The sequence below is a fragment of the Stegostoma tigrinum genome, chromosome X (assembly GCF_030684315.1).
Source record: "Stegostoma tigrinum isolate sSteTig4 chromosome X, sSteTig4.hap1, whole genome shotgun sequence".
Classification (NCBI taxonomy): Eukaryota; Metazoa; Chordata; class Chondrichthyes; order Orectolobiformes; family Stegostomatidae; genus Stegostoma; species Stegostoma tigrinum.
The window spans coordinates 5,969,973-5,991,070 of NC_081404.1; the positions used below are offsets into that span (position 1 = coordinate 5,969,973).

A 21,098-nucleotide genomic window follows, 5' to 3' on the forward strand; every position below is an offset into this window, starting at 1 on the left:
GTCGTAAAAACCCATCTGGTTCACTAACGTCCTTTAGGGAAGGAAACTGCCATCCTTGCCTGAGATAACAAGGTGTGGAGCTGGATGAACACAGCAGGCCAAGCACCATCTTAGGAGCAGGGAAGCTGACATTTCAGGCCTAGACCCTTCATCAGAAATGCATCCATCCTTACCTGGTCTGGCCTTCATGTGATTCCAGACCCACAGCAATATGGTTGACTCTTAACTGCCCTCTGGGCATTTAGGGATGGGTAAGAAATGCTGCCTAGCCACCAACACCCTTATCCTGTGAACAAATAACCAAAAAAAGTTCTGGTCACTCCAGGAAGGATGTGATAGCTCTAGAGGGGCTACGCAGGAGATTCACCAGGATACCACCAGAGACAGAGTAATTGAGCAATAAGGAGAGACTAGATAGGCTTGGATTGTTCTCATTGGAGCAGAGAAGAATGAGGGTGAACATGATCGAGGGGTATGGATGAGTGAGTAGAGAGCAGCTGCTCCCTTTGGTTGAGTCAATAACAGGAGGGCATAGTTTTAGGGTAAGGGTCAGGAGATTCGGGGGGGGAATTTTTTTTCATTCAGAGGGTGGTGGGAATCTGAAATGCACTGCTGGAGAAGATGGGGAGGCCAGAAACCTTACAACCTTTAAAACCAATTTGGATGAGCACTTGAAATATCATAACATTGAAGGATATGGGACAAGTGCAGGAAATTGAGATTAATTTGCCATCAGTTGTAGTTAAGTTGGTGCAGATTGATGGACTGAAAGGCCTTTCCTGCACTGTATGAGCCTGTAACCCTCCTATGAATAGAACAGAATCCCTTAAGGGGTGGAAGCAGTCCATTCAACCCCTTCAAGTCCACACTGACCCTCTGAAGAGCATCCCCCAAAGACCCAACCCACTACCCTATAACCTTGTATTTCCCATGGCCAAAGCATCCTAATCTGCACATCTTTGGACTGTAGGAAGAAACCGGAGCACTCGAAGGAAACCCACATAGACACAGGGAGAATATGCAAACTCCACACACAGTTACTCTGAGGCTTGAATCGCACCTAGGACCCTAGCACTATGAGGCAGCAGTGCCAACCACTGAGCCACCATGCCGCCCCCAGGGACCAATCCATTGAACCATTGCTATGACCAATAATTATATATTCTTCTTTCAAATGTAGAGACCAAAACGTAGAAATATTGAAATTCAGAGTTGGAGTCTGTCATTCAGCCTTTTGAGTCTCCTCTGACATTCAGTCTGATCATGGCTGATACTGTATGTCAATGCCATCCTCCTATTTTCTCCACTTACCCCTTGATGCTTTTAAAAATCAAAATAATTATCAGCCTCTTTCTTGAATGTATTCAGTGGCTTGACCTCTACGCCCTTCTATGGTAGAGAATTCCACAGGTTCACTACCCTCTGAGTGAAGAAATGTTTCCTCATCTCAGTGTTAAATGGCCTACCCTTGTATCCTGAGACTGTGACCCCTGGTTCTAGACTGCCCCTAACTAAGGGAAACATCCTCCCTGCATCTAGTCTGTCCAGCCCCGTTTGAAGGTTATACATTTCAATCAGATCTTCTCTCATTCTTCTAAATTCTAGTGAATACAGGCTCAATTGAACCAATCTTTCCTCATAGGACAGTCCTGCCATCCCTGGCATCAGTGAACCTCCGCTGCGCGCTCTCTATGGCAAGTACGTTCTTCACAACTTACAATCCTGTGTCATCAGCAAACTTGGAAACATTGCATTTTGTTCCTTTAGCCAGGTTATTGATATATACTGTGTATAGCTGGGTCCAAACACTGGTCTTTGCAGTACCCCACTAGTTGCTGCCTGCCGTCAGGATAACATAGAACAATACAGCAAAGGAACAGACTCTTCGGCCCACAATGTTGTGCCAAACATGATGTCAAATTGAACTCATCCCTTCTGCCTGCCCTTGGTCCAAATCCCTCCATTCCTTGCATATTCATATGCTTATCTAAAAGTCCCTTAAACGCCCCTATCATATCTACCTCCACCACCACCTCTGGCAGCATATTCTAGTCTCCTACCACACTCTGTGTGGGGGGAAAAAATCTTGCCCCTCATGCCTCCCTTGAACTTGTGCCCTCTCACCTTACATGCATGCCCCCCAGTTTTAGACATCTCAACTCTGGGGGATAAAGATTCTGACTGTTAACTGTACCTGTGAATTTCATAATTTTATAGACTTCTATCAAGTCTCCCCTCATCCTCCACCACTTCAAAGACCCACTTGATTAATTTTCATTAATTAAAAAGAGCCATTCTCTGTTTCCTGCCTGTCAACCAATTCTCAATCCATGCCAATATATTACCCCCTATCCCATGTGTTTAACTTTGCTCACTAGCCTCTTAATATGGGACCTTATCAAAACCTTCTTAAAAAGCCAAATATGTCAAATCTACTAGGTTTCCCTTTTCTATTCTACAAGTTATATCCTTAAAAGTTCCAGTAGATTTGTTAAGCATGATTTGCCCTTCATAAACCCATGCTGACTTTGTACAATTCCATCAATGCTTTCCACATGTTCTGTTATCATGTCTCTCATAATGGACTTTAGCATTTCCCCCACTACCGATGTCAGGCTACCTGGTCTGTAATCCCCTTTTTTTCTCTCCCTCTCTTTTTAAATGGTGGGGTTACATTTCCTACCCACCAGTCTGTAGGAACTGCTCCAGAGTCAATAGGTTTTTGGAAGGTGACCACCAATACATCCAATATTTCCAGGGCTACTTCCTTCACTCTGGGATGTAGATGATCATTCCTTAGTGACATCAGCCTTTAACACCATTAATTTCCCCAGCATGATTTTCTTACTCATAGTGATTTCTGGAGCACTCTGACGAGGAGAGCCATGGAATGCCTCTACATGAGCAGCCACAACTGATGACTGAGCAGATACCTGACTGCTCCCTACATTAGCTCCCTGACTGATGAACCATGAAACACTTGACTGGTTACACTGGACCTGCAGGACTGACCATAGCCTATGGCCCAGACTAGTGTAGTGAGACAGATCCCCTGACCCTGACTACCTCAAGCAGACTCAAGCCCCTGGACTGATTGTGGACACTGCCTATAACAGACTGTACCACCAACTGACACCAGTTGCTCTTGACCTGACTCTTTGTCGACTTGCAGATGTAGTGATTGTAACGAGGTCGGCCAGCTAGACCTCATAGAATATGAGTTCCATGACTGGGGCTGTGACCTGGTCCAATCAGGGAGCCCTGGCTAATAGATATGAACAGGAGCCTCAGAGGTTCTGCTCACTGAGGGAGCTGGTTGAGAGAACTGGATCAGTGTCAGGGATTCCCCATGTGTAAATAAAGGGTGACTTGGTGATGAGATGCAGGCCTCTATGGAATCACTTCAGGAGACAGGGCCACTTAGTTGAAGCACGTGCAGTGTGTTTGCCATATAGGTGACTGACAAATGCTTTAAATGTGTGATTGAGTGTGAGATTGAGATAGGACTGTACTATTACAACAACATGTCCACTCCCTTGACTGCTGGCAACCTTGACAATCTGCTTGGTTTTGTGTCTGTGCTGAATGACATGACAAGTGCTGTGAACTTTTAAGGTGCAGCTGAGAGACAGAGTTCTGCAAGGCCACGCATGGATTCTGTGAGCATTGAAGTAAGCACAAAGTGAGTAGCACTAAGAGACCGAGCGAGCAACCCTGAGGTACTCGCTAGTCCACACCATGAGTTGGATGCCTGTCCCTGCTTGCGAACCATCCTTGCAGCAACACTGTAATGAAAGGTGCCAGTGTGCTCCAAAGTGCAGCATTGAAGTGCAGAGGCACACATTAAGTGGATTAGAGATGTGCCATGATGATGCAGTGAGGCTGGTATATGTCTTACATACCAACACCTCTACTTCCTCAGAAGTCTAAAGAAATTTGGCATGTCCATAATGACTCTTACCAATTTTTATAGATGTACCATAGAAAGCATCTTATCTGGATGCATCACATTTTGGTGTGGAACTACTCTGTTAAGACTGTCAGAAATTACAGAAAGTTGTGAACACAACCCAGTCTGTTACGCAAACTAGCCTTCCTTCCATTGACTCCATCTATACTTTCTGCTGCCTTGGGAAAGCAGCCAACATAATGAAAGACCCTCCCACCCTGGTTATACTCTCTTCCACCCTCTTCTGTCAGGCAGAAGATACAAACGTTTGAAAACATGTACCAACCAATTTAAGAACAGATTCTCTGCTGTTGTCAGACTTATGAACAGACCTCTCACTTCTTAGAGATAGTAGAAACTGCAGATACTGGAGAATCTACGATAACAACGTGTAGAACTGGATGAACACAGCAGTCCAAGCAGCATCAGAGGAGTAGGAAAGCTGACGTTTTGAGCCTTGAGCCTAGACCCTTTCTGAAGAACACCTTGTTATCTCACTTATTAGAGTTGAGCTTCATCGGAGGCTCACTGATGATACCTAGAATGGTGACGAAACGTCTGAAAACTAACCTTCCAGCTCAGCGAGCAAACTCACATCCAGAAGCTCAACCTGAGCTACAAATCTTCTCAAAACTCGCCAGAGTTGAGTTTTCTCTGCACCTTCTGTGCAGCTGTAACATTATATTTTACATTCTGTTCTATTACCCTGGTGTACTTACTTAAGGTATGACTTGCCTGGATAACATGCAAAACAATACTTTTCAATATAATCTTGATACATATGACAATAAGTTAAAATCAAATGAAACGTCTGTCAGTATGAGGTGCATACAGCTGCAGCTGATGAAATGTGCCTGAGATGCTGATACCATTATGTGTTCAAGATGGAGATCCTGTGGAGCAAATGGTGAGCCACACTTGCCAGGTTATTGCTCTGACTTTCATGTCAGGAATTGTCCCTGTTTAGTTTCTGTCTGGTGAATGAAACAGTGGGAAATGTATTAATGAAACGAGATTAGGTAGTCATGAGGGTGATAATGAATGATGATCCATACTAATAGATCTCTCGCCGTTCACTGGTGAGAATCCTGTCTTGCAGTTTAACATCTGGGTGCAAAGTGGGACTTTTTGATCTCTCATCTCAATCAGCTTTTCCAAATTCCTCACCACAGCCCACATCATTCAGGGGCTGAGAGGATTCCACCTGGAGTTCCTTTTTCTGAGTTTATTCATATGGCCTAACAGTGTGTTCCTCAGTCATAATCCTCTTTTTGAAACCCTTTGTCTCTCTGACTTTTGAGCCCTGTCTACATTCTTTTGAATTGCTTTGACACAACTCCCAAACTGTCCTGAGGGAACTATTTAAAAATCTTGCAATAGGCCTCATCCCTATTTCGGGTAGAATTGCATGTTACAATTTAACTATTCCGAAACTGAATGTGCTCTAAATGTCACATCACACAGGCAGTGCTGTCTTCCTAGATACAATTATGCAGATGTCAGGTTAAAAACTTAGAAATCAGCCTGAATATAGAAAGTGAAGACGAGAAGCATCAAAGCAAATAAGAGAAGCAAAGCCAAGAGTGTGAGAAGGGTCTGGTAATTAAAATTAAAAAGGATTCCAAAAGCCTCTATAGGGTTATAAATAGTGAACGGGGGGTAAAAAGAGTGAACCCAGTTCGGCACTGAAAGGGGATTTACACTAGTAGGCAGAGAGCATGACTGAGGTATTAAATGAATATTTTGTTGAACATGCCTAACCTACAATGGAAACAGTGTACCTAGGTGGACATTATGATGGGAGAGCCCTACCTTGGTTGTGGAGAAAGGCACCGGGTGTGATGGAGGGGTTGGTGGGGAGTGTAGAGCTAACAAGGGAGTCACAAAGTGAATGGCCCCTGTGAAAAGCAGACCGGGTGGGAGGGAAATATCTTTTTGGTGGCGTGTCTGATGTTTATGGCCGAAATGTTGGAGGATGATGCATTGTATTTGGAGGTTGGTGGGGTGGTATGTGAGGACCAAGGGAACTCTATCCTTATTGTTGGTGGGAGAGAGAGTTTGAGGGCAGAAGTGCAGGAAATGGGGGAGATGTGTTGAGGGCATCCTTAATAACAGAGGAGGGGAAAGTACGGTCCCTAAAGTAGGAGGATATCTGAGAAGCCCTAGAGTACAACGCCTGATTCTGGGAGCAGATGCAGCAGAGGTAGAAGAATTCTGAGTATGGGATAGCAATTTTACAGGAGGATGGTTGAGAGCAGGTGAAGTTGAGGTAATTATGGGAGTCAGTGGGTTTGAAATGGATATCAGTGGTGAATTGGTTACCAGAGATGGAGATGGAGAGGACCAGGAAGGAGAGGAAGGCATCATACATGATCCAGGTGAATTTGATGGCACGGTGGAAGGTGTTGGTGAAGTTGGTAAACTGTTCGAGCTCCTCGCAGGGAGGCCTCATCAGCTCCACACTCCCCAGCAAATCTTGTACCTTTTTCTGCAACCACAGGAGATGCTACACTTCCCTTCTCACCTCCATTAAAGGCCCGAAACAATCCTTCCAAACAGAGAATCACCTGCATTTCATCCAGCCTCACTCACTGTATCCGTTGCTTCTGATGTGGTCCCCTATGTATTGGGGAGACCAAACACAGACTTGGGGACCAGTTTGTGGAGCATTTCCGTTCTGCGCGCATCAACCAACCTGACCTTCCAGTTGCCATCCACTTTTAACTCTCCCTCCCACTCCCATGGTGACATGTCCATCCTTGGCTTCCTCCGCTGTCAGAGTGAGGCTAAATGTTATCTGGAGGAACAACACCTCATATTTCACCTTGGGAGCATACAGCCCGATGGCTTGAATATTGACTTCTCCAACTTCAAAATCTTTCCTCCCATAACCTGCCCATCTTCCTGCTCACCTATGTGGTCCACCCTTCCCACTGACCAACCATACTAACCCCTACCTGCATCCACCTATCTCCATCTCACCTACCTTCCCCCAAGCTCCAGCCCTCTCCCTTTATTTATTTCTGGCCTCCCCTCCCCTTCCCCTATCCTGACGAAGCGTATCAGCCTGAAACACTGACCTCCCTGCTCTTCAGATGCTGTCTGATCTGCTGTGCTCTTCCAGCTCCACGTTTATTGACTCTAGCTTCCACCATCTGCAGTCCTTTCAGTCTCCTGCCCCTCAAGCCTACTTTGCTATTTGATACAATTATGTCTATGCTGTTTATGTTTGAAATGCTACATTAACATCTACCCACAACAACCTTTGATTCCCTTGCCAAACAAAAATTGATCCACTTCTGCCTTAAAAGGTAGAATGACATTGCCTCTACCACCCTCTGAGGCAGAATTCCAAGTTGCACAACATGGAAATCTCTGTCCTAAAGGGGCGATCCCTAATTTTCAAACAGTACTCACCAGTTCTAGACTTTCCGTCAAGAGGAAACATTCTTTCCATGTCCACATTGTCGAGACCATTCAGGACCTTTCTTCAATCAGGCCACCCCTCATTCTTTTAAACTCAAGTGAAACGAGTGCAGTCTGTCCAGCTCTCCTTAAAAGACAATCTGCTCATTTTAGGTATCAATCTAGACTACCTTCGACACGTTTGCATGTTTCCTTAAATAAGGAAATCTTCCTTGAAAACCGCAGACAGTATTTGAGATCTCGTACCATCTGCATAACTGAAGCATGACCTCCTTACTTTCATGGTCAATTCCCCCTGTGATAAAGCTTAGCATCCCATTTGTCTTAAGTTACTTGGTATACCTGCACACAAACTTTGCTTTAGTGCAGTAGAACACCTAGATCCTGCTGTACTTCAGAATTCTGAAGTTGTTCTCTGTTTAAGAAATGCTTTGCTGTTTTGATATTTCTTGCCAGGGTAAACAGCTTCACATTTTTCCACATGATATTCCGTCCCCCAGATTTTTGTCTGCTCACTCAATCAATGTTGATCTGAATCCTCTTTTTATGTCTGCTTGACAACATGCCTTTTTCCCCATGTTTGTGGCAACTGCAAATTTAGCTACCATGCCTTCGGTCCCCTCAACTAAGTCATTGATAAAAATTACAAAGAGCTGAGGCCCCAGCTGAGACCTGTGTGGGATCCCACTTGTTACATCCCCTCAATGAGGTAAAAACCCATTTATGCACACTGTGTTTTCTGCCAGCCAATCTTCTGTCCATGCTGTACTACCCCGTATATCATGAGCTCCTATTCTGCGCAATACGTTTTGCAGCACCTTGTCACATTCCTTCTGGAAGTCCAAATACAGTATGTCTATAAGCTCCTCTTTAACCATAGAGCATGTTACTCCTTCAAGGAATGCCAATAGAGTCATGGAGGTCTACAGCATCGAAATAGGCTCTTCGACCCAACTTACCCATCCTGCCTAGTTTTCACATTAAACTAGCGCCACTCGCTGCATTCGGTCCATATCCCTCCATGCCTCTCCCATCCATGTACCTGTCTAAATATTTCTTAAATGATGAAATTGTACTTGTTTCCACCGCTAACTCTGGCAGCCTGTTCCAGACATTAACCATTCTGCCTGTGGAAAAAAAATTGCCCCTCTGAACCATTTTGTATCTCTCCCCTCTCACCTTAAATCTATGTCCCCTAGTTTTGGACTCTCCTACCCTGGGGAAAAGCGGTTAGCTATCTACCTTATATGCACCCCTCATGATTTTATAGACCTCTCGAAGGCCACCCCTCAGTCTCCTATGCTCCAGGGAAAAAATTCCCAGCCTATCCAACCTCTCTTTATTACTCACACATTCCAGTCCAGGTAGCATCCTAGTAAATTTTTCCTGCAATCTTTCTAGTTGAATAATATCTTTTCGATATAGGGTGACCAGAACTGCATGCGTGTGGCCTCACCAATGTCTTGTACAGCTGCAACAAATCTCCCAACTCTTCTACTCAGTGTTCTGACCAATGAAAATAAGCATACTGAAAGCCTTCTTCACCACTCTGTCTATCTGTGACTCCACTTTCAAGTAGCTATGAACTCCTACCCCTAGATCTCTTTTTGTTTTCTATAACACTCCAGAGAGTTCTATCATTGACTATGTTCATGCTGCCCTGAATTGACCCACCAAAATGCAACACCTTACATTTGTCTAAATTAAACTCCATCTGCTATTCCTCAGATCACTGGCCCAGTTGATCAAGATCTTGCTGCATTCCCAGATAACCACCTTCACTGTCCACTATACCACCAATCTTGGTATCATCCACAAACTGACTAACCATATCTTCTAAGTTATCATCCAAATCATTTATATAAATGATGAATAACGATGGACCCGGCACCAATCCCTATGGTATACTGCTGGTCACAGGTTTCCAATCTGAAAAACAACACTCTACCACTACCCTCTGTTTTCTACCGTCTAGCCAATTTTGTATCCAATTACATCCCTTGAGATTTAACCTTACTCAACAGCCTACCATGCAGTAACTTGTCAAAGGCCTTGCTCAAGTTCGTGGAGACAATATCTACCGCACTGCCCTCATTTACTTTCTTGGTTACCCCTTCAAAAAATTCAATCAATTTCATGCACAAACCATGTCGACTATGACAAAAGAATTCTTGCCTTTCCAAAAGCCTATAGATTCCTGCCTCTCAGAATCCAAAATTGGTTAAACACAAATTGCTTTTCACCAAACCAGTTGACTGTTCACAACTACCTCAATTCTTCGAAGTAACCAGCCATGACCTGCTTAATGATTGATTCTAGTACCTCCATGACAGAAATCAAGCTGACAGGCCTACAGTTTCCTGTTTTCTGCCTCACTCCTTCCTTTTACCTGTTCCTGGCTAAATAAGAGCTAACAACATAGAGACCAGAGATCAAACCTGAATTCATCCCAGTCTTTGTACTCTCACTCTGTGGTGTGTTTACCTACTATAATGCCAATGAAATCATAGTTTACATGTTTTATATTTGAAATTGATGCATCTTTTTTCAAATAGGTACATCACAGGCAAAATGTTCAGTGTGTTTTTGTGTGCTTAAATTTGAACAAAAGCCTGTATTTTGGTCCCACAGAGAATCCGCGTTTATCCTTCACTATCTCAAAATTCATGCCAGTCCTTGAAAATAAAACTGAACCACTAGACATGAACCATAACTGAGGTCCAAGGTGCAGCTTTAATGTTTGATTCTTCATCTGCTTTCAGGCCACTGTGATGACTGGGCAAGAAATCATCAAGATTTCATTAAGGAAAGCAGAGGTCTCATCCAAAGCAGCAGGTGATGTGGAACCTCAAGGAATTGTTCTCCCTGCAGCAGTAGTGGTTGAGGAAAACAGCGAGCGCAACATTTCCACTGAGGCATTAAGAGTTCACAGAACCTCTATGGAGAAGAACCACCACTGTGGGTCTACCGGTGAGCAGAGTATCTTTATTAAATAGTCTTGGATCTGTAGGATGATGTGAGAAGGTGAGGGTGAGGTAGAAGATTAGTCCATGGTCAAGTTGAATAGTTATGCAGGCTAGAGGGGCTGAATGGCTTACTTGTGTTTTTGTTAGTGTTATGGGTACATTTGTAAGCTGCATTAGAATCCCAGTAATGTTTCTATTCCATCGTTGGGATCACAGCAGCATATAGATCCCAAAAAGAGAGTGGTCAAATACTAATCACATGGTTTTAACAAATATTGCATTGTAACTTGTCACTTGTTCAGGAAGTCTGAGAGATAATTTCCTATATTTATTTTCGAGCATTCTGTGGCATGATTTACGGGTCAATGGCAGTGTACGCCTTTGTTTAAAAAAACTTCTACTCTCTTCCTGTAAATTGTTAGATGCTTTGGAAGCCTAAATTCCAATTTGGCTTTGAAATTGATAACTCTTGTGCCAACAGAAATTCTAAATTGCCAATGACATAGCATGACCAATGATAATTATGCCATGTTTTAAATTAGAACAGCTAAATTGTAGCTGCTGTTGTAGCATATCACTGTATAAGAGACTGCATTTATTGTTGTACTTTATTTTTGATTGTGGACCGAATTGGGAAAAGGACTGAGGAAGTAATTACTGGACTTTTTAAAAAGTGAGTCACTGAAACTCATTGTCAGTGTTGACACTGTTGCTTTTCAAGAAATGGCAGAAAGTGTAACACATAACATGGTGTTGCGGTTTGTGCACAGGGATATTTGGCCAGCAACAGGTATGTGATTGGTTTGTGCAGTCGTCTGTTGTGGATGCCAAATGACATCAGCCTAATGACCTGGTTTCTGGATAACTGAACAAGTTGTCAATGAGGAGAGGGAAGCCTTCAAACCTTCAGAACAGGAAATAAGAGATAACAAGGTGTAGAGCTGGATGAACACAGCAGGCCGAGCAGGAAGGCTGACGTTTCGGGCCTAGACCCTCCTTAAGAAATGGGGGAGGGGAAGGGAGTTCTGAAATAAATAGGGAGAGAGGGGGAGGTGGATAGAAGATGGATAGAGGACAAGATAGGTGGAGAGGAGATAGACAGGTCAAAGAGGTGGAGATGGAGCCAGTAAAGGCGAGTGTAGGTGGGGAGGTAGGGAGGCGATAGGTCAGTCTGGGGAGAACGGACAGCTCAAGGGGGCCAGATGAGATTAGTAGGTAGGAAATGGGGGTGTGGCTTGAGGTGGGAGGAGGGGATAGGTGGGAGGGAGGACAGGTTAGGGAAATGGTTAGGGGACGAGCTGTGCTGGTTTTGGGATGCGGTAGGGGGAGGGGAGATTTTGAAGCTTGTGAAATCCACATTGATACCATTGGGCTGCAGAGTTCCCAAGCAGAATATGAGTTGCTGTTCCTGCAACCTTCGGGTAGCATCATTGTGGCACTGCAGGAGGCCCAGGATGGGCATGTCGTCTAAGGAATGGGAGGGGGAGTTGAAATGGTTTACGACTGAGTGGTGCAGTTGTTCAGTGCGAACCGAGCGTAGGTGTTCTGAAAAGTGGTCCCCAAGACTCCGCTTGGTTTACCTGATATGGAGGAGGCCACAACAGGAACAGCAGATGCAGTATACCGTATTAGCAGTTGTGCAGGTGAACATCTGCTTGATGTGGAAAGTCGTCTTGGGGCCTGGAATGGGGGTGAGGGGGGAGGTGTAGCACTCCCTGTGGTTGCAGGGAAAAGTGCTGGGTGTGGTGGGGCTGGAGGGGAGTGTGGAGCAGACAAGGGAGTCACGGAGAGAGTGGTCCCTCCAGAAAGCAGATAAGGATGGGGAGGGAAAAATGTCTTTGGTGGTGGGGTTGGATTGCAGACGGCGGAAGTGTCGGAGGATGATGCCTTGGATCCGGAGGTTGGTGAGGTGGTACGTGAGGACGAGGGGGATTCTGCTTTGGTTGTTATTGTGGAGAGGGGGAGTGAGGGATGAGTTGTGGGAAATGTGGGAAACACGGTCGAGGGTGTTCTCCACCACTGGGGTGGTTGGGGGGGGCGGTGCAGAATGTTGCAGTCCCTGAAAAATGAGGGCATCTGAGATGTACGGGAGTGGAATGCCTCATCCTGGGAGCAGGTGTGGCGGAGGCGAAGGAAGTGGGAATGGGGGATGGCATTTTTACAGGAAGGTGGGTAGAAGGAGGTGTATTCTAGATAGCTGTGGGAGTTGGTTGGCTTGAAATGGATATCAGTTTTTAGGTGGTTGCCAGAGATGGAGACTGAGAGGTCCAGAAAGGAGAGAGAGGTATTAGAGATGGTCCAGGTGAACTTAAGGTTGGGGTGGAATGTGTTGAAGTGGATGAACAAACTCCTATAGCTGCCTAGAATACACCTCCTCCCACCCACCTACCTCATCTCTACCTGCCCACCTACACTCACCTTTACTGGCTCCATCCCTGTCTCTTTGACCTGTCTGTCTCCTGTCCACCTATCTTCTCTTCTCGCCATCTTCTATCCGCCTCCCCCTCTCTCCCTATTTATTTCAGAACCCCCTTCCCCTCCCCCATTTCTGAAGAAGGACCTAGGCCCAAACATCTGCCTTCCTGCTCCTCTGCTGCTTGGCCTGCTGTGTTCATCCAGCTCTACACCTTGTTATCTCAGATTCTCCAGCATCTGCAGTTCCTACTATCTCTAGAACAGGAAGTAGTCTATTTCTCTTTTTTTCTTTCGGTCTCATGCTGTATCTCTCCACCTCTATTCCTCTATCTCCACTTCTCTCTTTCTAGTGGAAAATCGCTGAAGCTAAAGAAAATCTGTTGTTTTCTCTCACCAATTGCTGTCAACTGTTGTTTTTAACCAATAAGTCAATGACTTTATCATTTCTGAATGAGTCATTCTGTACCTCCAATGAAGAAGAGAAATAGCCCAGAGGAAAAATTTGAAGAACTAAAGGACTTAGCAAACAAATGGAATCCCTCCATCGAATCTTGAGGAATGGTATCATTAGGTTGCATTTTTCCATTTTTTTCTCTCCATCCATAATAACAGTTTTGCATATGAATATGTATTTTGGAGGGGAGTGTTTAGAAAAGGGTTAGAGTTTTTGCTAGTAGGCTTACATGTCAACAGTTGTTTGTTGTGGTTAGGATATAATTATTTATGTAAATAGTAGTTCTTGTTAAGTATAGAAACTTGGTACGTGTTTTCCCTTCAAGCACTCGCTGTTATAGCAAGCTCCACATTCTCAGCACGTGGTTGAATGCAGCCTTGATGCCAAGGGCTGTCACTCTCACCTCACTTCTGGAATTCAGCTGTTTTTTCCATGTTTGAACCAAGGCTGTAATGAGGTCAAGATCAAAATCTTAGTCGCTCTGGAGAGACCCAAACTGAGCATCAGTAAGTGGGCTATTACTGAGCAAATGCTGCTTCATAGTTGAAAATTCCTTCTATCGATTTACTGAAAGCATGGTACCAGGTTAAGTTTGTCCTGCTTTTCTTCTTTCCCTTTTTCCCAACCTGGCCTTCTCCTCTGCAAGACACCTTGTAGCACACACTCTTCTTGGAGTGAGGTGAGGATTAAGAAATTTGCACTGCAGGCTCAGTTGATCCACTCTGAGCCAAAGATTAGCTAGTAACAAAGATTAGTAACTTTGAGATTGTTGAAGAGAAGCTTGGGAAGAGGTTAGAAGTTGTGAACCTCAAGACAATGAGCAAATACTGACATAGCAAAGGAGACCTGAGAGTGGGGATATCACGTCTTTGACAAGGTTGAGCTCTTTGGATTGGAATGACTTATGGGGATTTAGGCATTTTCCACTTAGTGACTGACTGCTGAATACAGCTGCCGAAATACATTGTAAAATGAACAAATAGGACATCACAGGTCTTATTTTTCATCATTATCACAAAAGCAGTGCTGAACACAAAGGGTGCCATGTTATTGGGATCCAACTTTGTGAAAGGGACTCTCCATCCACCCATCCTGCAGCGTCAGGAATGAATGTGGATTGATCACTTGCATTCTGGGACCCTGCAAAATTTATCTACGTTTAGAAATAAAGGAACTCCTTCGGTGAGCATGCAAGCAGGCAGGGGGAGCCTGTCAAAAATATCTAAAGTTGCTTCATTGTTCTCCATCTAATCAATAATGTCTTCAAAAACAAACCACCGGCATCATTGTTCCCTTTCTGAATTCATGGTAGTATTTTCAAACAAATTATATCCTGTCAAACGTTCACCTTTGAAGGTTTTCCCTGATACTGATATAAAACTGATTTATCATTTTCAGCTGTTCCATTATTATGTCTACATTTTTTAGATCACAGATCTTTGTATGATGCATGGGAATGCCAAAATTTTTAGTATAGGATGTTGAAGAGATACAAAAGTAGCACTCTAAGTTCCAAGTGGGGAATCAAAATTACATTCGACTACATACTCTGCCCAAAAGTGATGCCTGCTTAAAGCCAGTGAAGATAGGTACCTGTACCTCCTCCACAATAACACTCAACACTGGAGCCCCCCAAGGAAGCATCCTCAGCCCCTTACTGTACTCCCTGTACACCTATGACTGTGTTGCCAAATTCCAAACGAACGCCATCTACAAGTTCACCGATGACACCACCGTAGTGGGACAGATATCAAATGACGACTAATCAAACTACAGAAGGGAGATAAAGGGCTTGGTAACATGCTACGAAAACAATCTGCCTGTCAACATTTGCAAAACAAAAGAATTGATCATTGACGTCAGAAAAAAAGGAGAACCTGCCCCTGTCTACATCAACAGAACTGAGATTGAGAGGGTGAAGAGCATCAAGTTCCTCGGAGTGATGATAACTGACAACCTTCGCTTCCCATGTAGATGCAATAGTCAAGATGGCACAACAATGCCTCAGGCAGCTCAGGAAATTTGGCATGTCCATAAGGTCCCTCACCAACTTGTACAGAGGCACTGATGAAAGCATACTGTCCTGGTGCATAATGCCCTAGTTTAGCAACTGCTCTGCCCAGGACCGTAAAAAATCTACAGTGGGGGTATACACAGCCCAGACCATCACGGAAGCCAACCATCCATCCATAGAATCCATTTACAAGGTTCGCTGCTGTGGAAAGGCTGCCAACATCATCAAAGACCTATCGTGCCCCAGTAATGCTCTTCTGAAACCTCTTCCATCAGGCAGAAGATATACAAACCTGAAGACCTGCACGAGCAGGTTCAGGAACAGCAGCTTCCCAGCTATTACCAGATTGATGAATGGACACTTGAGCCTCAAATAACACTGATCTTGCAAACATTGATCTCGCCCAGCTCACGCCCTTTGTAATGTAACCAGTATGCCTCTAAGTCTTTTTAATCTGTATATATCCTTTGCTTACTATCATCTGCCTGTATCACTCATAAACAAAGTTTTTCACTGTATTTGGTACATGTGACAGTAAATAGATCAATCAATCAATCAGCCACGTTAATTTTCTTATTCATCTGTTCATTTCAGAACAAGCAGAGACAACACCACCATCTGGCCCAACACCAGTGACTGAAGGGCAAGCAGAGCAGCTACATCTGCAACAACAGCAGACTATGCCAGTCTCAGCACCCACAATTTCTCAGGTAACTCAGTCAGTAGAAAATTGCTATTATTTGCATAGATTTCATACCCTGTAGTATAGGACTCTCACTGGATTTCTCCTATTTGATTAAGGTTTCTGTGTGTAAACTATGCAGTAATTGTTTGAAGTTTCACTACACCAGGTTGTAGTCCAACAGGTTTATTTAAAATTACGAACATTCTGAGGACTGCTCCTTCACCTGATGAAGGAGCAGCACTCCGAAAGCTTGTGACTTTAAATAAACCTGTTGGACCATAAACTGGTGTCATGACTTCTGACTTTGTCCACCCTGGTCCAACACCAGCACCTCCACATGATGATTGTTTGTACCTTCTATTACATATTCTTTTCATGGACAGTGGAAATCACTGGCAAGGCAAACACTGTTGCTCACTGGGTGGCATGGTCGCTCAGTGGTTAGCACTGCTGCCTCACAGTGCCATGGACCCAGATTCGATTACAATCTTGGGCGACTGTCTGTGTGGATACTCCCTGTGTCTGCGTGGGCTTCTTCTGGGTGTTCCAGTTTCCTCCCATAGTCCAGTGATGTGCAGGTTAGGATGAATTGGCCATGCTGAATTGCCCATAGTGCCCAGGGAAGTGCAGGCTGGGTCAATTAACATGGGAAGCGCAGGGTTACACGAATAGAGTGGAGGTGGGAGTCTGGGTCTGGGTGGGATGTTGTTTGGAGGATCGATGTGGATGCAATGGGCCAAATGGCCTGCTTCCACACTGTAGGGATTCTATGACAACTATGTCTATAGTGATGAACCCATGTCCACGCGGTGTTGATAGGACGACAGTGCTTTTAGGGAGGGAATTTTGACCCAGCAACACCGAGGGAACGGTGATATATTTCCAGTGATGGTGATGAGTACCTTTAGAAGGGAACTTGCACGGGGTGGTGTTCCCTTGTGTCTGCTGCCCTAGTCCTTTTAGAAGGTGGATGTCACAGTTTGGAATAAGCTGCCGAAGAAGCTTTGGTGAGATGCTGCAGTGCATCTTGTAGATTGTACACACTTCTGTTCCTTTGCCACTGAAGCTCAGTAAATGAATGTTGAAGGTTGAGGATGCGGTGCCAGTCAAATGGGTTGTTTTATCCTGGATGAGTTTCTTAAATGTTGTTGGAGCTGCTTTCATCCAGGGTAATGGAGAGTACTCCATCACACTCTTGACTTGTGCACCTTGGTGGACAGGCTTTGGAGAGTTGGGTATTTCTAGAAGAATTCCAGGTAGAATTTCCTATGTTTAGCCTGTTCTTGTAGCCACAGTATTTAAATGACCAGAGATGATTTGATTCTTTCTTAATGGAGATAGTCATTGCCTGACACCAGTGTGGCATGAATGTATTTGCCACTGATCATCCAATGCCTAGAAGTTGTCCAGATCCTGCTGCATATGGGCCATCCAGTATATGCTTCTGGCTGGACATATAAGGCTGAAGTAATGGTATCTCTTTTGCTTTGATGAGCTGAGATCCCCATCATTGAGGATGGGAATACTTGTGAAGTCTCATCCTCCAATGAGTTATTTAGTTATCGACCACCATTCACAACTGGATGTGTAGAAACACAGAGCTTAGGTTTGATCTGTTGGTTGTGGGATTGCTTAGCTCTGTCTATCACTTGCTGCTTCTACTTTTGGTAAGCACATAGTCCTGTTTTATAGCTTCACCAGGTTGAGACCTCATTTTTAGGTGTGCATGATACTGCTCCTGGAATGCCCTCCTGCACTCTTCATTGAATTCATTGAACTCCTGGCTTGATGGTAATGGTGGAGCGGGAGGTAATACCAGGCCATGCAGTTACAGATCATGATTGAATACAATTTTGCTAATGACCCAGAGCCATTCAAAACTGCATCCATGAAGTGCTACGTCATATTTAAAACACAGCGTGGTCTCTGAATACTAAAGGTGCTGTACCAGGAGGATGATGTTGTAAATGGTAAAATATTATGCAATGAATTAAACGCAGTGTGGCACCATGTAACATTTCATGGGCCAAATTTTCATGTCAAATTGGGAATGAGGCAAGAGGACTAATCTTGTAGTAATCCCACCTGTGTCTCAAGACTGCTGGCAGCAGGATCTTGGAGGGTGTCCAAATTTAAGCTGGCAGTAGGCCCAAACCAGGAATGGAGTCGGACTGAGCCTAGAGTGGGCAGCTTAAAAATCTTAGCTGCGTTGCTTAAAGGCTTTGGCCTGGTGTTTCTAACGCAGTGGGTTATTTATGTATTGTTGAACCTTCTGACCACTGTTAACTGTTTCGCCCACCCCCCACCTCTGCCCCCAATAACAGATATCTGGTCTAAATTCACACTGATACTGGGAAAATATGAAACATTTATATGTTGTTTTCAAACTAAGCTATCTTTTCAATCATGAAATATAGTATGCCTTTTATCCATTAGACAAACTTTTTTAATTTATCTGAAGATTGTTCCAAATTCACAGTATTGATTTTTTTTTTTTACTTGCCAGTTGACAGAATTAAAAGTCTAGCAAACACATTACATCATAGATTATAGAATCCCTACAGTGTGGAAATAGGCACTTAGGCCCAACAAGCCCATACCAACCCACTAAGCATCCCACCCTGACCAAACCCCTACAACCCACCTGATCTACACATTGCTGAACACTACAGGCAATTTAGCATAGCCAATCCACCACCTAGCCTGCACATCTTTGGACTGTGGGAGGAAACCAGAGCACCCAAAGGAAACCCACGCAGACACTGGGAGAATGTGCAAACTCCACGCAGGCAGTTACTCAAGGTGGAATTGAACCCAGGCCCCTGGTGCTGTGAGGCAGCAGTGCTAACCACTGAGCCACCATGCTGTTTAAAAGATAGCTACGTCTTCATTTCATGGCACTCTTAGTGTCGTAGATATGTACAGCTTGGAAACAGACTATTCAGTCCGACTCGTCCATGCTGACCAGATATCCTAAACTGATCTAGCCCCATTTGCCAGCATTTGGACCGTATTCTTCTAAACCCTTCCTTTTCATCAACCCATCTAGATGCCTTTTAAATGTTGTAATTGTACCGGCCTCCTCCACTTCCTCTGGCAGTTCATTCGATCCACACACCACCCTCTGCATGAAAAGTTGACCCTTAGCTCCCTTTTAAATCTTTCCGCTCTCACCTTAAACCAATGTCCTCTAGTTTTGCCCTACCCTGGGGAAACGACCTTGCCTATTCACCCTATCCATGCTCTTCATGAATTTATAAACCTCTATAAGGTAACACCTCAGCCTCCGATGCTCCACAGAAAATAGTCCCAGGCTATTCAGCATCTCTCTTTAGCTCAAACCCTCTAACCCTTGTAACATCCATGTAAATGTTTTCTGAACCCTTTCAAATTTAATAGCATCTTTCCTATAGCAGGGAGACCAGAACTGAATGCAGTATTCCAAAAGTGGCCAAACCAAAGTCCTGTACAGCCGCAACATGACCTCCCAGCTCCTATACTCAATGCTGTACTGACCATTAAAGACAAGCATATCAAAGACCTTCGCTCCCCTGTCTACCTGCAACTCCACTTTCAAGGAAGTATGAACCTGCAGTCCAAGGTCACTTTGTTCAGCAACACTTCCCAGGGCTTTACCATTAAGTGTATAAGTCCTGCACTGATTTGCTTCTCCAAAATGCAGCATTTCGCATTTATCTAAATTAAACTCCATCTGCCAATCTTCAGCCCATCTGATCAAGATCCCATTGTACTCTGAGGTAACTTTCTTTGCTGTCTGCTACACCACCAGTTTTGATGTTAACTGCAAACTTACTAACCATTCCTCCTATATTCACATCCAGATCAATTACATAAATGACAAAAGGCAGTGGACCCAGCACCGATCCTTGACACACACTGCTGATCACAGGCCTCCAGTCCGAAAAGCAACCTCACCACCACCCCATCTCTTCACCTTTGAGCCAATTTTGTATCCAACTGGCTAGCTGTCCTTATGTTCCATACGATCTAGCCTTCTCCCATGAGGAACCTTTTCGGACCCCTTATTGAAGTCCACATAGATAACGTCCACTGCTCTGCCCTCATCAATCCTCTTTGTTACTTCTTCAAAGAACTCAATCAACGTGGTGAGACATGATTTCCCATGCACAAAGCCATGTTGATTATCCCCTAATCAGTCCTTGCCTTTCCAAATACTGGTAAATCCTAATCCTCAGAATTCTCTTCAACAACTGACATCAAGCTCACCAGTCTGTAGTTCCCTGGCTTTTCCTTACGACCTTTATTAAATAACGGCACCATGTTAGCCAGCCTCCAGTCTTATCGCACTTCATCCATGGCTATTGATGATACAAATACCTCCGTAAGGGCCCAGAAATCACTTCCCTAGCTTCACACAAAGTTCTAGAGTACACCTGATCAGGTCCCGGGTTTTATCCATCTTTGTGTTTTAAGCCAACCAGTACCACCACCACCTATAATATGGACATATTTCAAGGTGTCGCTATTTATTTCCCCACATTCTATATCTTTCATATCCTTCTCCACAGTAAACATTGATGCAAAATACTCATTTAATACCTTCTCCATCTCCCGCGGTTCCACACATAGGCAGGAATCAAGTCAGTGAGACACAATTTCCCATGTGCAAAGCCATGTTGACTACCCTAATCAGTCGTTGCCTTTCCAAATACATGTAAATCCTGTCCTTCAGACTCCTCTTCAGCCACTTACCCATCACTGACGTCAAGCTCACCAGTCTGTAGTTCCCTGGCTTTTCCTGACTACCATTCTTAAATAATGGCACCACGTTAGCTGACCTCCAGTCTTATGGCACGTCATCTGTGGCTGTTGATAATACAAATATCTCAGTGAGGGCCCAAGCAATCACTTCCCTAGCTTCACACAAAGTTCTGGGGTACACCTGATCTAGTTCTGGGGATTTATCTACCTTTGTGTTTTAAGATATCCAGCACCATCTCTTCTGTAATACAGATGCTTTTGAAGATATCACCACTTATTTCCCCAAGTTCTCCAGCTTCCATTTCCTACTCCTTGGTCAACACTGATACAAAATATTCATTTTGTATTTCACCCGTCACCTGTGGTTCCTCACATGGGCAGACTTGTTGATCTTAAAGGGGCCCCATTCTCTCCCTAGTTGCTCTTTTGCCCTTAACATGTTTGTA

The 21,098-nt window shown here is 44.3% G+C and overlaps 1 protein-coding gene across 4 annotated transcripts in view; it reads left to right on the top strand.

Moving 5' to 3' along the window:
* Window positions 1-21,098, top strand: part of pou6f1 (POU class 6 homeobox 1) — a 186,346-nt gene that overhangs the window by 62,893 nt on the left and 102,355 nt on the right. For all 4 annotated transcript variants that reach the window (XM_059643392.1, XM_048523309.2, XM_048523308.2 and 1 more), the window contains 2 exons: window positions 10,138-10,345; window positions 15,819-15,934. In XM_059643392.1, the coding sequence (XP_059499375.1) occupies window positions 10,138-10,345; window positions 15,819-15,934 (324 nt within the window). The remainder of the gene's footprint in view (window positions 1-10,137; window positions 10,346-15,818; window positions 15,935-21,098) is intronic.